General features: G+C 35.8%; 1 protein-coding gene across 2 annotated transcripts in view; it reads left to right on the top strand.

The window, feature by feature from the left end:
• TBC1D12 (TBC1 domain family member 12) overlaps positions 1-13,074 on the top strand; it is a 131,333-nt gene that overhangs the window by 63,120 nt on the left and 55,139 nt on the right. For both annotated transcript variants that reach the window (XM_036735254.1, XM_036735255.1), the window contains exon 3: positions 8,155-8,270. In XM_036735254.1, the coding sequence (XP_036591149.1) occupies positions 8,155-8,270 (116 nt within the window). The remainder of the gene's footprint in view (positions 1-8,154; positions 8,271-13,074) is intronic.

Below are 13,074 nucleotides of genomic sequence, written 5' to 3'. Positions count from 1 at the left end.
ACTTGACCACTGATTGGTTATAACTTGCATTTTTTTGTGTTTATTTGAAAAATAACATAATAACTTTAACTCTGTTACATAACAGATAAAACATGTACGAACGGTTTTTCGAAATTTTCTTATCATCTCTTCTTTCCTTATGCTTCCACAGCCCCCTTATTTTTTATTCAACAACCCCCAATTGCACCCGAGGCTATTACCATCCCCTCCTTGGATCGTTCCAGTGCCCCCCAGGGGGCAGTATGGCCATCTAGACTGACATGGAGATGGTAAGAGAAAGTATATCAGAGAATATGGAAAAGGCTGGGCCCAGTGGCCTGGCTCAGGAAGGATAAATCTCTCCATTGTTTACCTTGGAATGATAGAGCTAAGAGTTAACTTGAACTTTATCCATTGATAGAGTAATAGGCTGTGTTGCCTTAACTTATCAAGCCTTATCTCTTTCAGTTGACTTTTATATCTCTTGTAGATGTGGGAGTTCTGAAACGTCTTTGACCACTAGTTTCCCTATCAGCTAATTTTACTTTATTATTCAAAGCAACTTCTCCAATCAGGTATCTTGCTGTAGTTGTAACCCATTTACAACTTTTGTAGTCTGGATTTCGTTGCAAACTTTTCTGTGAGGTTGACTTTTCTTTCTTTTTTCTTTTTTTATTACTCCCTTTAAGCAAAGCACAGAAAGATAATTTACTTAGAAAAAATAGTCTGATAATTCCATGAGCATTCATTCATTGAGGTTGGTTTTCTTTGAAGGATCATATGGATCATATGATTTAAAACTGGAAGAGACCTTGGAGGTCATTTAGCCTAATTCCCTCATGGTAAAGATGAGGTATTTGAAGCCCAGAACACTTGTCTTACCTAAGGTTACTTAGGTAGTAATGACTCACATCAGGATTTGAATCCATACACTCTTTACCTCCAATAACGTTTCCCCTGGCTTACTTAATGTCTCAACTAAAATCTCATGTTTTGCAAGAAGTCTTTCCCAGTCCTTCTTGATCTTAGTGCCTTCTCTCTGAGATGATCTCCAGTTTTTCCTGTCTGTCTCTTTGTACATATGGTAGTTATTTGCATATTTTCTCTTCCCCCATCAGAATGTGAGCTCCTTCAGAACAGAGCCTTTCTTTTGCCTTCATTTGTATTCCTAGCATTTAGCTCAGTTTCTTATAGTGAGTACTTAATAAATGCTTGTTGACTGACTGTCACACTCTTCTTTGTTTGGAGCCACAAAAGCAAACTACACTAGAACTTTAAAAAATACTTCATATAACATTATTAAACAGTTTTAATTTCTCCACACCTACTGTTAAGAGTTAATTGAGGTACAAAGTTCCAAGCATGATCAATTATTTGTAAATTGTGATTTCCCAGTTAGTTTTGGGGAGCACAGGACAGAGAATAGGACTTTGTAAGAGGGGAACAAGTTATGATTGGTTACAAGAACTTGACATCACGAGCTGAGACAAGAACTTGACATCATGAGCTGAGACATGGGGGACAACGTAATTGGTTATTACAACCCCCTCCTTCCTTCCTGTGCCTAAGAAATGTTTATTGTTTGAGTATACCTGCAAGGTCAGAGGTAGTGGACCAGGTATCCTTGAAGGATAGGTTGGTGGTGTAGATACTGAACCTGACTCCATTGTATCCACCCACATCTCTCAAGGATGGCAGATTGCCTTGAAGCAAGAATTGAATGGTGATTAGCAGGAGAACTGGATTTCAAAACTTGTTACAGGCCAGCTGAATTTCTAAGTTCAGAAACAAAGAGCAATGACTTCAGCAGTTACGGGATAAAGTTAAAATTAATTGTAAATAGGATCAATAAAAAATGATACAGAACAATTTAATCTTCTCACTACTATATTCTCCCATCTACAATGGAGCTCTTAAAACAATTAAGAGTTCAATATTCACTAATTTGGAGAGGTCTGGGAGATCCTCAGTATTTTCCCACTCTTTTGAGAAAACATCCACCATGTTATATTATTATTTTATCCAGGAACATATTGTGTGTTCATTTGGAAGTCCTCAAACTTAGACATCCATTTTGCTAACTTCTTATTTGAATTCTTGCAGTTTGTACCTCTGTGAGGGCTTGAAAACCAGTACTCAGAAGTTCCATATTAAAGAATGTTATAGCCTGAAATTATCCAAAACCCAAGAACTGTCACATCCTTCCCTATGAAAAGTATCTTATCCTTTTTTTTTTTGTAATTTTATACTGAGAGATATGATGTTTTATAGTCTGATCATTTTGAAATAAATCAATACTCAGTCCATCAATGAAGGATTTAAGAAAGTCAAGGGCTTTCCAACATAACAAACCCTTCAGAATGTTTAAGCTTTTCAAATTTCTTGGCATTCTAGGTTTCAAATCTCTGATGTTCAGTTAGGTACAGGACATATGCACTGTGGTAAATATCCTCAAATGAAGGAAAGACTCTTTAATATCATTTTCAGTTTTTAAAATGACCTTTTTTTTCCCATTTGTTGTAAATTTTACTTCTCTTTTACATTAGCTGCCAGTCTTGCTTCTTCTGTTCATGTCACCTGATTGATACCTTTACTAATAGATAGCATACACATGGTCTTAAATTATGCAACATCACATTTTTTTTTTAAGAATGGATTTGGTGAACTGCATTCTTTGGTTTAGTCCTAATTTTAATAAAGGCGATTAGGTTTACCCTGCTTCTTCTTGGACTCCCAATAAAATCAATAACAGTTTCTGCATGTATTATCAAATAGAACCATGACTGGCATTCGTTCTTAGTAAAATCTTCACTGTTTTTAGCACTGGCACTTTGCATGCTGTATTGTTCTTTCTCTATTCATTTATCATTTAATACGTGTTGGAATGATATCACAATGCCTTCTATTAATTTACATATTCTTTAGCATGATATATTCTAATTTTGAATCAAATACAGGGAAATACTTGCTTGGAACACACTGGCACCCAGCCACAATTTACTGTAATATATAGTAATGCTTATGTTATAACTGAATCAGGAGCTATATACTTTGATCCAAATTTTAAAAGTAGCTAATAATTACAAGAAACTGGCAAGATGGCTCCTGGTAAACATCAGTTGCTTGGGAAAGCAAGGTGACCTAGGGGGATGACTTAATCCTTGATGTGACCTCAGCTGTTTTAAAATTGTATCTTGCTCTGACCCATCTCCCTTTTAGTTAGTATATTAAGTTTATAAGTAGTCAGTATAAAGGGGCAGTAGCAGGAAGTAACATTGTAAAGAGGAATCTGGAAGTTACTTACAGACTATCCCCAAAATCAAAGGAGTTTAATTTGCAAACTGTATTATACATTAACTAAAAATCACATCCTGATACTATGTACTAAATCAGGCCTTTTTGGTCCTATGATTTCGGATAAGCTCTGAACATCTGCATAAAACTAACCCCAAGGTGGCATGGATACAAGTTATTCTGTCCCCCCACCTAAACTCTGTAAAAATGAGACCCTAAATTCCTTCTCACCACCCCCCTCCCCTTCCATCTCCCTCAGGGTCCATGCTCCCAACTTCATTCCATGATTGTGTGAATGCTGCTCTGTGCCTCTACCATTTCCATTCTCTTCCCCAGGCTGCCTTCCTTTACTACCCCAAACTCTTCTTATGTACCTCCCTTCCCGTTTGTGCCGTATGTCTCTGTATTTTGTGTACTGTTTACCCCTGAACTCCCTGTACCAAGTGTGATTGAAGCCTTACTCCCCACTGCCATAATATTCTTTTCCTGGCAAGTACCCAAAGAACCATCATGCTCACCCCCTTTTCATAATTCCATTAAATTAATCAGTAATTCATCAACTTTGATGTTGAGACTGAGAGACATTAAGGCTGAGGTTATACTAGGAGTGATGGTAATCAATTCATGTCATCATGTTTATTAGCAGGTAATCCCTTCAGTTTAGGTTAGTAATAGCCTTTGATAAAGAAAATGGAGCAAACTGATTTGGTCTGATATCTCCCCAAATTGGAAGCTTTCAGTAAAGGGCCCCACCAGAACTTAGAGAGATGACAGACTGCTTTGCATCCAAACTGCATGAACAGATACAGATTAGGTTCTGTAGCGTAAAATGGAACAAATAGGCAGATGCAGTAAGTTACAGCTACTGGCCAGTTCTGCCCTCCAATAATTTTCTTTGAAGAATATTTTATTTTTTTCTCCCCAATTATGTATAAAACAATTTTTAACATTAAAAAAAATTTGAGTTCCAAATCTCCCCCCCACACATAGTAAGCAATTTGATATAGGCCTTCATTAATTTTTAACTGCTGAAGTTGAATGTCATCTAAGCCATGTGGAGACAGCATTGAATAGGAGAAGGAACTATGGATTTAGGTGAGATGTGTTCACATTACTCTTTGGATATTTATTAGGTTTTGTGATAATGGATAAGTCATTTTCTCCGTGGAACCTTTTTTCTATTCATAAAGTAGGAATACTAATACCTGTAGCTCATAGGATTGTTGTCAGTATCAAATGAAGTGTTATGAAAAATACTTTATAAATTCCAAAGTACTAAATAAATATCAGTTATTGGATCATAGAATAAAGAGGAGCTAATCCCAGTGTCACCATTGCTGTTGACTAGCAGCTGAGGTATTTGTTAGTAATAATCTACTACTTGACTTTTTTGTCTGATCTGTTTTTCTGTTCTCTCCTTTTTTCACCTCTTCTTTCCTGTTTTCGGGTCTATTAGTTACATTCACAGGTAGTACTTAGTCCTTCTATGGCAAGTAGTGCTGTAGGGGTAGTTAGCTCATAATTGCTTGAAACTATCTAAAATATTTGTAATTTTTTTTTTTTGGAGGAAGGAAGGCAGGGCAGTTGGGGTTAAGTGACTTGCCCAAGGTCACACAGCTAGTATGTCAAGTGTCTGACCTCTGGTTTGAACTCGGGTCCTCTGTGCTGTACTCACTGCGCCACCTAGCTGCCCTTGTAAATTTCTTAAAGAACTCTGTAAGGGTTGGTCCCCTTGGCCTTCCTCAGTAGCCGATTCAATATTTAATTACCCCATTTTTTCAGAGGTTCTCTTTTTTGCCCAACCAAAGTCTGTCCTGCTTTAATTTTGAGCCCATTATATTTCCTGTAAATTGAAGAACAGTTGACTAATATTTTTCTTAAAACCTGTTATGTACCTTAAGATAATCGGTTTATTCTTCACCTTCTGTGATGGTGAAACAAATCATCTTTGTCGTTCTCTTTTGAACAAATTCCTTTCAAAGTGTGGTGACTACAACTGAATATAGTAGGTCTGATAGAAGATAGAAGAAACATGGTATTGTGGTAATTGGGTTTGGGTCGAAAGGCCTTGCTCTGTTGCTTACTATGTAACTTTATTTAAGCCATTTAACTTGTGAAGTTCCCCACTATCCCTTCAGCCGTCTAGGTTCATAGTCTTGGGGCCTTCCTTGACTCCTCACTCTTTCACTTCTTATATCCAAATACTTCCTTTTTTTTTTCTACCACAACATCCCTTGAAACCATTCCCATGGCTATATTCATAGTCACCCTGTTTCAGGCCCTCCTTACCTTTCATCAGTACGATTGCAATAGCCTCCTAACTGGGATGCCTCCCTTGTAAGTCTTTCCCCATTTCTCTCCATTCTCCATACAACCACCACAGTGATTTTCCTAAAGTGAGGGACCATATTACCCCCTTTCTCTGTAAACTGTGGTCTAGAGGCTCCCTGTTTCCCTTGGTATCGAATATAAATTCCCCTACTTGTCGTTTAAAGCCTTTCATTCTGTCTTTCGAACTTTATCATACACTACCCTCCATGCAAATTATGGTCTGCCTAAATGAGTCTTAAGGTTCTTACTTGGGAGATAGTAATTGCTTAATGATTGTTTCTTGATTATTAGTTCTTAATTAAAATCCATCATTCTTCATAGAGATTGCTAGTTGGAAAGTCATTTTAGTCATACCTCAGTTGCCTTCTTCCACAGACAAAACAACCCCAAAATATTATCAGCCTGATGAGGATGGAAAAGTTGGTGTTTCTGTTCATTGGAGCTAAAGAGCACCTTATGCAAATGAATGTAAATAAATACTTGAAGTGATGTAAGTGAGTCATTTAACTAACATGAATCCCCTCTTGTGCCTGGTAATGAGTGTATATTGGAAGATAAAGTTACCACCTGGTCACATACACACATATATAAAAATACATATATGTATTGGAAATGCATATATAGATATATATAAATAATATGCTCAAAGCTGGGAGAGATTAAAGACTCAGTTCTTGCCTATATAGATTTTTCTCTTTTGGAAACTGTTTCTTACCCTCTCCCACTCATAAATCATTTCCTCTTTTTTGACTGTAATTTATATTGGTTTCACATGCAATTCTCTGTTCCATTTAATAATAAAATTATTTCTTTGTGCTTCATATTTTCCATTACAGACTTGAAGTGCCTTGTGGGCAGGGACTGTGTGTTCTTCATATTTTCTTCTTGCCTAATTTTTTGTTGGATTGACTTGATAGCCTAGCATTGTTTTATACTAGATGCTAGTGTGCTGCATCAATATTTTAAAGAAATTGTGCCATCATTTACATTTGGCCTCAAGTAGTTATCTTCCATGCATATCTTGATGAATTTTGCCAGTACATCTTTGTTGAGACTCCCTTCCTGGAAAGTCCTTTCTCTTTTTCATTTCATCATCTTTTAGGTCCCACTTCTTCCATAGAGCCTACTCCGATTACTCTAACCTGTATTGGTGTCTTTTGAGTCTATATTGGTCTCATTTTGATACTGAATTTTCTTGTATTTAGCAGGCATTTTATGTACAGTTTTTTTTGTCCAGCTGAATTGTAAGGTCATTTATCACAGAGTCCATGTCTTCTAAATTGTGGGTAATAATGCCTAGCAAGATTATTGTATAATATATCATCCATTGTGTACTCAAATACTTACTGGTCTGAGTAGATATTTGTAATTGTACTTTGGTTGAGCCATTTTTAGTGTTGTATACAATGCCTAATGATGATACAGGGTATTCCAATAAAATGTAAATGCATTTTAAGAACAGAGGCTCTGTGGAATGGTGAAAAGAATGCTAGACTTGGAGTTAGAAACACCTGGATTCATGTCATCTTCAAAGCTTAGTAGTTCAATTTCCCACTCTGAAAAACAGAAATAAGAATACTTGTAGTATCTATCAGTGTTGTCGTGAGGCTCAAAGGAGATAATGTATGTACAATGCTTTGCAAACCTTAGAGCACTATATGTCAGAGCCTTATAAGCACCTATAAGAAGGAAATGTTCAACATGTTCATTACAAATTTCTTTACATTTTTGAGAGTGACACATGGCCTCTTTGGCCTATGGAACCTAGGGAGATAGTATGGTATAGAGTACCAACCACACTCAACCATGAGCCAAAGAGCCCTGGCCTTCTGAACTTTGGGAGCAGGTTCCCTCCCTTCTCCATAGTTTCTTCATCTATAAAATGAAAGAGTTGAATGAAAGGATCTCAGGCCCATGGGTTTGAGACCAAGGTTATCAGATAACCTTGATATCATTACATGAGTTAGTTCAGTTTTCAGTTTCTTTTTCTAGCGTTTGAAAATCTGATTAATTCCACTGGATGGGCCAAAGCAATTCAGCCGTTTGAAACTTGTTGGGTTTTTTTTTAATGCCAACTGGTTTATTACCCAATAATATAAATTATCACTTAACATCTTATATAGTTTTTAAAGTGTATTATCAACATTTAAATGCTTTGTATGTTTATTTCTAACAACCTTCATGCAATAGAATATCTAAATAAAGAGTTAAACACCCTGTTTTTGATATTTAGTCTAGAGTGCAAAGTTTTTGGTATTTTATTACTTTTCTGGGGCTTTTTTTTTTGGTGACTTTTGGATGGAATTCCTAGACATTTTGTCAGATTTCTGAGTTTTGACACATAACGTAATAGGTTATATGATTACTCTCGTGGTTTAAAAAATATTTTTTAGTTTTTAAATCTTTTTTTCTTGTTTACCTGAAAGTTCTAAGTTAATATATACATATTTCCTTGCTGCAACATATTATCCTCAATAACTAAATATTAGCAATTAAATAAAAGTTTGAAATGTAAAATCTTTGAATAATGTTTATTATTTTTAACTTTAGGAATACGAAGCACGAACAGGGAGGACATGTAAACCTCCACTTCCGTCCACAAGACGTAAAAACTTTGAATTTGAACCACTTTCAACCACTGCTCTCATTCTTGAGGACCGGCCATCGTAAGTGTTTTAATGATCATTAGTAATATTATCGATGCCTTTAATTTTAGGATGATTTATCTGTCTTATCACATTAAAGGTATTTGACATTCCTTGGAAACTTGCTTTTGAAAAAAATCTTTCCAAAAAGATATGTACAAATAAGAAAAAATTACATTGTTGATTCAGAAGCCATAAGTAGTTTCTTTAGATACTGGCATGAGCTAGACAATGATGCATTAAAATGATAGTATTTCACCACAAAATCATCGCTACTGCATAATCGTAAACATAATCATAAACAATCCGTTTTTTTTTAGTCCAAAAATTGGTTTATAACTTTTCATTACATAATTGTCACATGGTATAATTCAGTTTGTCACACTGCTTAGAAGGTAAATAGAACAGCAATGTATTAACAAGTGGCATGTGGATATGCATTTATCTCTCACATATTGTGAGCCTATATTTCTCAGCACACATGCATTGTCAGTATTCAATTTTAATATATATTTGTGTATATTCCATGCATCCTAATCTTGCACCAAAGGCAGTTTAGTAATAAGTGATTTTAAGTAATTCCGGCACAAAATTTTAAAAATTCACATAATGGTCGCACCTCCAGTTTTGGGGTCTGTTTGTTTTTTTGCAAAAAATTGGCATAAAATCTGTGATGATTATGCTGTGAAATATGGTACTTCTCTGCAGTTTATAACCTTAAGGAATAGTCTAGAGCATGGAGAGATTAAATGATTTATGTAGGATCACAAAAGCCAGTGTGTGTCAGAGACAGAACTTAAAGCCAGATTTTCTGGTTTTGAGGTTGGCTTTCTGTCTTCTTTGCCAGGTTGTCTTTCTTTAGCTCTTTTTTAAAAGTAAATTTTTATTGATATCTTCTGTATTTATATCACCTATATTCTCCCCTGCAGCACAAGAGATATCTTTTATAACAAAGAATAAAAGAAAGAAAAAAAACATTTTAGCAAAAGCTAACAAACATTATCAAAAAGTTTAACATTTTATATATGGTATTCTGCCCTTAGAGTCTCCTATTCAGAGAAGTGGAATGATGTGTCTCATATGATATCTCATATCTCTTCTTTGGAGCCAAGCGTGGTCATTATAATTTTGGATCATTCAGTTTCTAGTGTTTTGTTGTTATTCTTTTCACTTCCATTGTTATTATTTTCACTTCCATTGTTATTATTTTGTATATTGTTTTCCTGGTTCTGTTTTCTTCACTTTATATCGGTTCATATATATTCTCCTTTGCTTTTCTTTTTTCATCTCGTTCATTATTTCTTATAACACAGTAATATAGTCATTACATCTTTTTTTATAATACACTAATATTCCACCACATTGAGATATATCTCCATACACACACACACACTCACTCACTCATATGCATACACACACCTTATTTAACTGTTTCCTAGCTGATGGATATCTCTTTTATTTCCAATTATTTGCTTCTACAAAAAATGCAATTATAAATATTTCGATGTACATGGAGCCATTCTTTTTTTGACCTCTTTGGGTTGTATGCCGGGCTGTGAAGCTCTGGGTCAGAGGGTATGGGCATTTTAATTACTCTCTTCATATAATTCTAATTTACTTTCCCATAATGGTTGTAAATTCATAGTTCCACCAACAGCTTGTTAGTGTTCACATCTTTCCACAACCCCTTCAACATTGACTATTCTTATCTTTTTTCATCTTTGCCAATTTGCTCAGTATAAGGTTGAAGTCCAGGGTTGTTTTAAGTTGCATTTCTCTTATAATTAGTGATCTGCAGAGTGGGAGGGTGCATTAATGGGGTAAGGGGAGGTGGCTGATGCAGTTTTCCCTCATTCATGGGCAAAGAGTGAAGGAAAGATTGGATTAGCCTTTTTTCAAGAAGAGGGGCTTCAGGAGAATTCAGGAGAGGAAGCAAAAAGGAGTAATTAAGTCGAGGAGAGTTGAAAGAGGTGGTCTCAGCCTAAACAAGGAGTAGAGGTCCTACTGAAGAACACTCTATAGTCAGGAAAAAGGTATGTAACAAATTGGGGACCTCAGTGGGGGAGATAATGCATTGGAAGGCTACCTCTGACAGAGTGTGGTGCTTCCATGGATAAAAATTCTGGCCCAGGAAAAGGATCATGTAAGCTGCTGGGGGCAGTGAGTATCTGGAAGGAGAGGTGGGGTGGTCACGGAGCCTGGGTAAAGTGTCCAGGTCATTAGTAAGGAGAACAGTCCAGGGGAAGAGAAAGAGTAGAATTGCACTGCATGATTTAGGACAGAGGGGAATTGGTATCAGGCATATTGCTTCTGTTCAGTATTTCTTGTGAGTTGAATCACATAATTCTCTGATTCTGTTAAAAAGGGGTGGGGACTTGCCCACAAAGAATATCATTTCAAAATAGACTGGAAGGGAAAAGAAGGAAGAAAAAGCAAAGCAGTACTTCTTAGAAAAAGGCATAACTAAAAGAAAACTAACCAACATAAGAAATCAGAGGGGGGAGGATGTAGAAATCTACTGTACTACTACTCATAGCTAGCATTTATATAGCATATTAGGATTTACAAAGCCCTTTGTAAATATCATCCTACTTTATGCTACAACAACACCAGGAGCTAGATGCTATTATTATTTTCATTTTACAAATGAAGAAACTGAGGCAGACAAGTAAATGGACTCATCAGGGTCACAGAGCTAGTAAATGTCTGAAGCTGCATCTGAATTTGGGTCGGGGGCTGGTGCTGTATTCATTGTACCACCCACCTGCCTCTAATCACTTAGAGGGGAAAGAGAAGGGAAAAAAGAGATGAAGAAGTAGAAAACTAAATTTAAAAAAGAAAATTCAACAACTTAAGTAAACCTTCAAACTAGAGAAAAGTAAAGCATGGGAGATAAGGGCACAGTAGGAATATTGCCTGTGGAAATAGAGATGCATCAAAGTAGTTTAAACAAAAGTAATTGTAGTGGCAAAGAATTCATTTAAAAGAGGAAGAGAATAAAAACATATCTAAAAGGAATGACACGGAAACCAAAGGAGGAAAACCCAAATCTCCCTCTTATAATTTTAAATGCAAATTGACTAAACAATACAATAAAATGAAAGAAAATGGCGGAATAGATGAGAAAACAAACCCCCCAATCTCTTGAGAAGAAGGGACTACTCTGACTCTCACAATGGGAGCTGGATCAAAATTCACTGTGCATCAGATAAATCCAAAAAAGGCTGGAGTTTCAGTCTTGCCAGATGGACATCAGAGAGCTCCCCCATATTCTCCATTTAAGGAGGAGGCTTAGGGGACTCTTGGACATCATGCCTCCCCAACCCCCCTCCCCCACTAGCTTCTTTCTATGTGTTGTCTTCCCCTATTAGATCGTGTGCTCCTTATAGGCAAGGACAGGCATTTTAGAGTTTGATGCAGTAAGTACAATGTCATCCCCAAATTCCAACATCTGGGGGGCTTTCATGTGGACTCTTTACATTAGACCTCATCCGTGACAGGGTTGAGCACGTAACTCCTTTTTTTATTCTTTACCTGATGTGTCATTGAATTACGGTTAATTTTGTTATATCTTTTAAGGACTCCTCTATAATTTTGACATACAGAGGAAGTACTTTGTTGTAGAAAACCTGTTGGGGGTAGCGTTTTGTTTTACTGAATCCAGTCATTTTTAAAGTCAAACTATTATAAGCACAGTGGGATCTTATATTTTTCTGCTAATTTGGAGTATTTTTAATGGTCCCCTAAAACGAAGACTGATATTGTTTATTTTATTTTATTTTATTCTTAAATAATATTTTATTTTTTCCCCAATTACATGTTAAAACAATTTCCAACATTTTTTTTTTTTGTTTTAAAGTTTTGAGTTCCAAATTTTATCCCTCTTTCTCTTCCCTTTCCCTTCCTGGAGATGGTAAGCAATCTGATAACAGTTATACATTTGCAGTCATGTAAAACATTTCGGTATTAGTCATTTTGTACAAGAAGACTCAAACAAAAAAAATAAAGTGAAAAATACTATGCTTCAGTCTGTATTTAGATAATATCAGTTCTTTCTCTGGAGGCGGATAGCATGTTTCATCATGAGTCCTTTGGGATTGTCTTGGATTATTGTATTGCTGAGAATAGCTAAGTCTTTCACATTTCTTCATCCATACAATATTGCTGTTACTGTGTACAATGTTCTCTTGGTTTTGCTCACTTCACTTTGTATCAGTTCATCTAAGGAAGACTCATATTTTTAATGCCAGTGTTCTTCTGGTATAGGTGTAGGGGTACAAATCACTGAACAATATCCTTTCTAAAGAAATGAAAATGATCTTCTTCCAGTCGGCATGGTTGGGTTGAGCAGGCTGCAGTGCATCACAAACCAGGAATTTTCAAGGATAGGTGGTATAAATCAGGGCTTCTTAAACTTTTTGCACTTTCAACCCCTTTTCGCCTGAGAAATTTTTACGCAATCCTGGATATATAAACATATAAAATAGGCATACAAATCAAACATTTACTGATAATAAATCATCACGAAATTTATTTTGAAACTATTCTTTGTTATACATATAATTTTACCATTTATTAAAGATGAAAGCAGATTTGCATACTAATGAGATGGATATTCTTATTTATTTTTATATAAAGAATTAAATCTTGGCAGAATACTGCAAGATGCAGAACATCTTCACCATTTTTTAGAGTTGATTGATATTTTGATTTTATAATTGTCAGTGCTGAGAATACTGCTTTGCTTTGTACAAAATGGCAGAATTATGAGTAGGGTCATTTCAGAAATTTTTGGAAATTCTGTCCTAATCCTAAGCCAAAATTC

Source organism: Trichosurus vulpecula, chromosome 8 (assembly GCF_011100635.1).
Source record: "Trichosurus vulpecula isolate mTriVul1 chromosome 8, mTriVul1.pri, whole genome shotgun sequence".
NCBI lineage: Eukaryota > Metazoa > Chordata > Mammalia > Diprotodontia > Phalangeridae > Trichosurus > Trichosurus vulpecula.
Note: the sequence above shows the minus strand (reverse complement) of the source record. Positions and strands in the feature narration are given on the sequence as shown.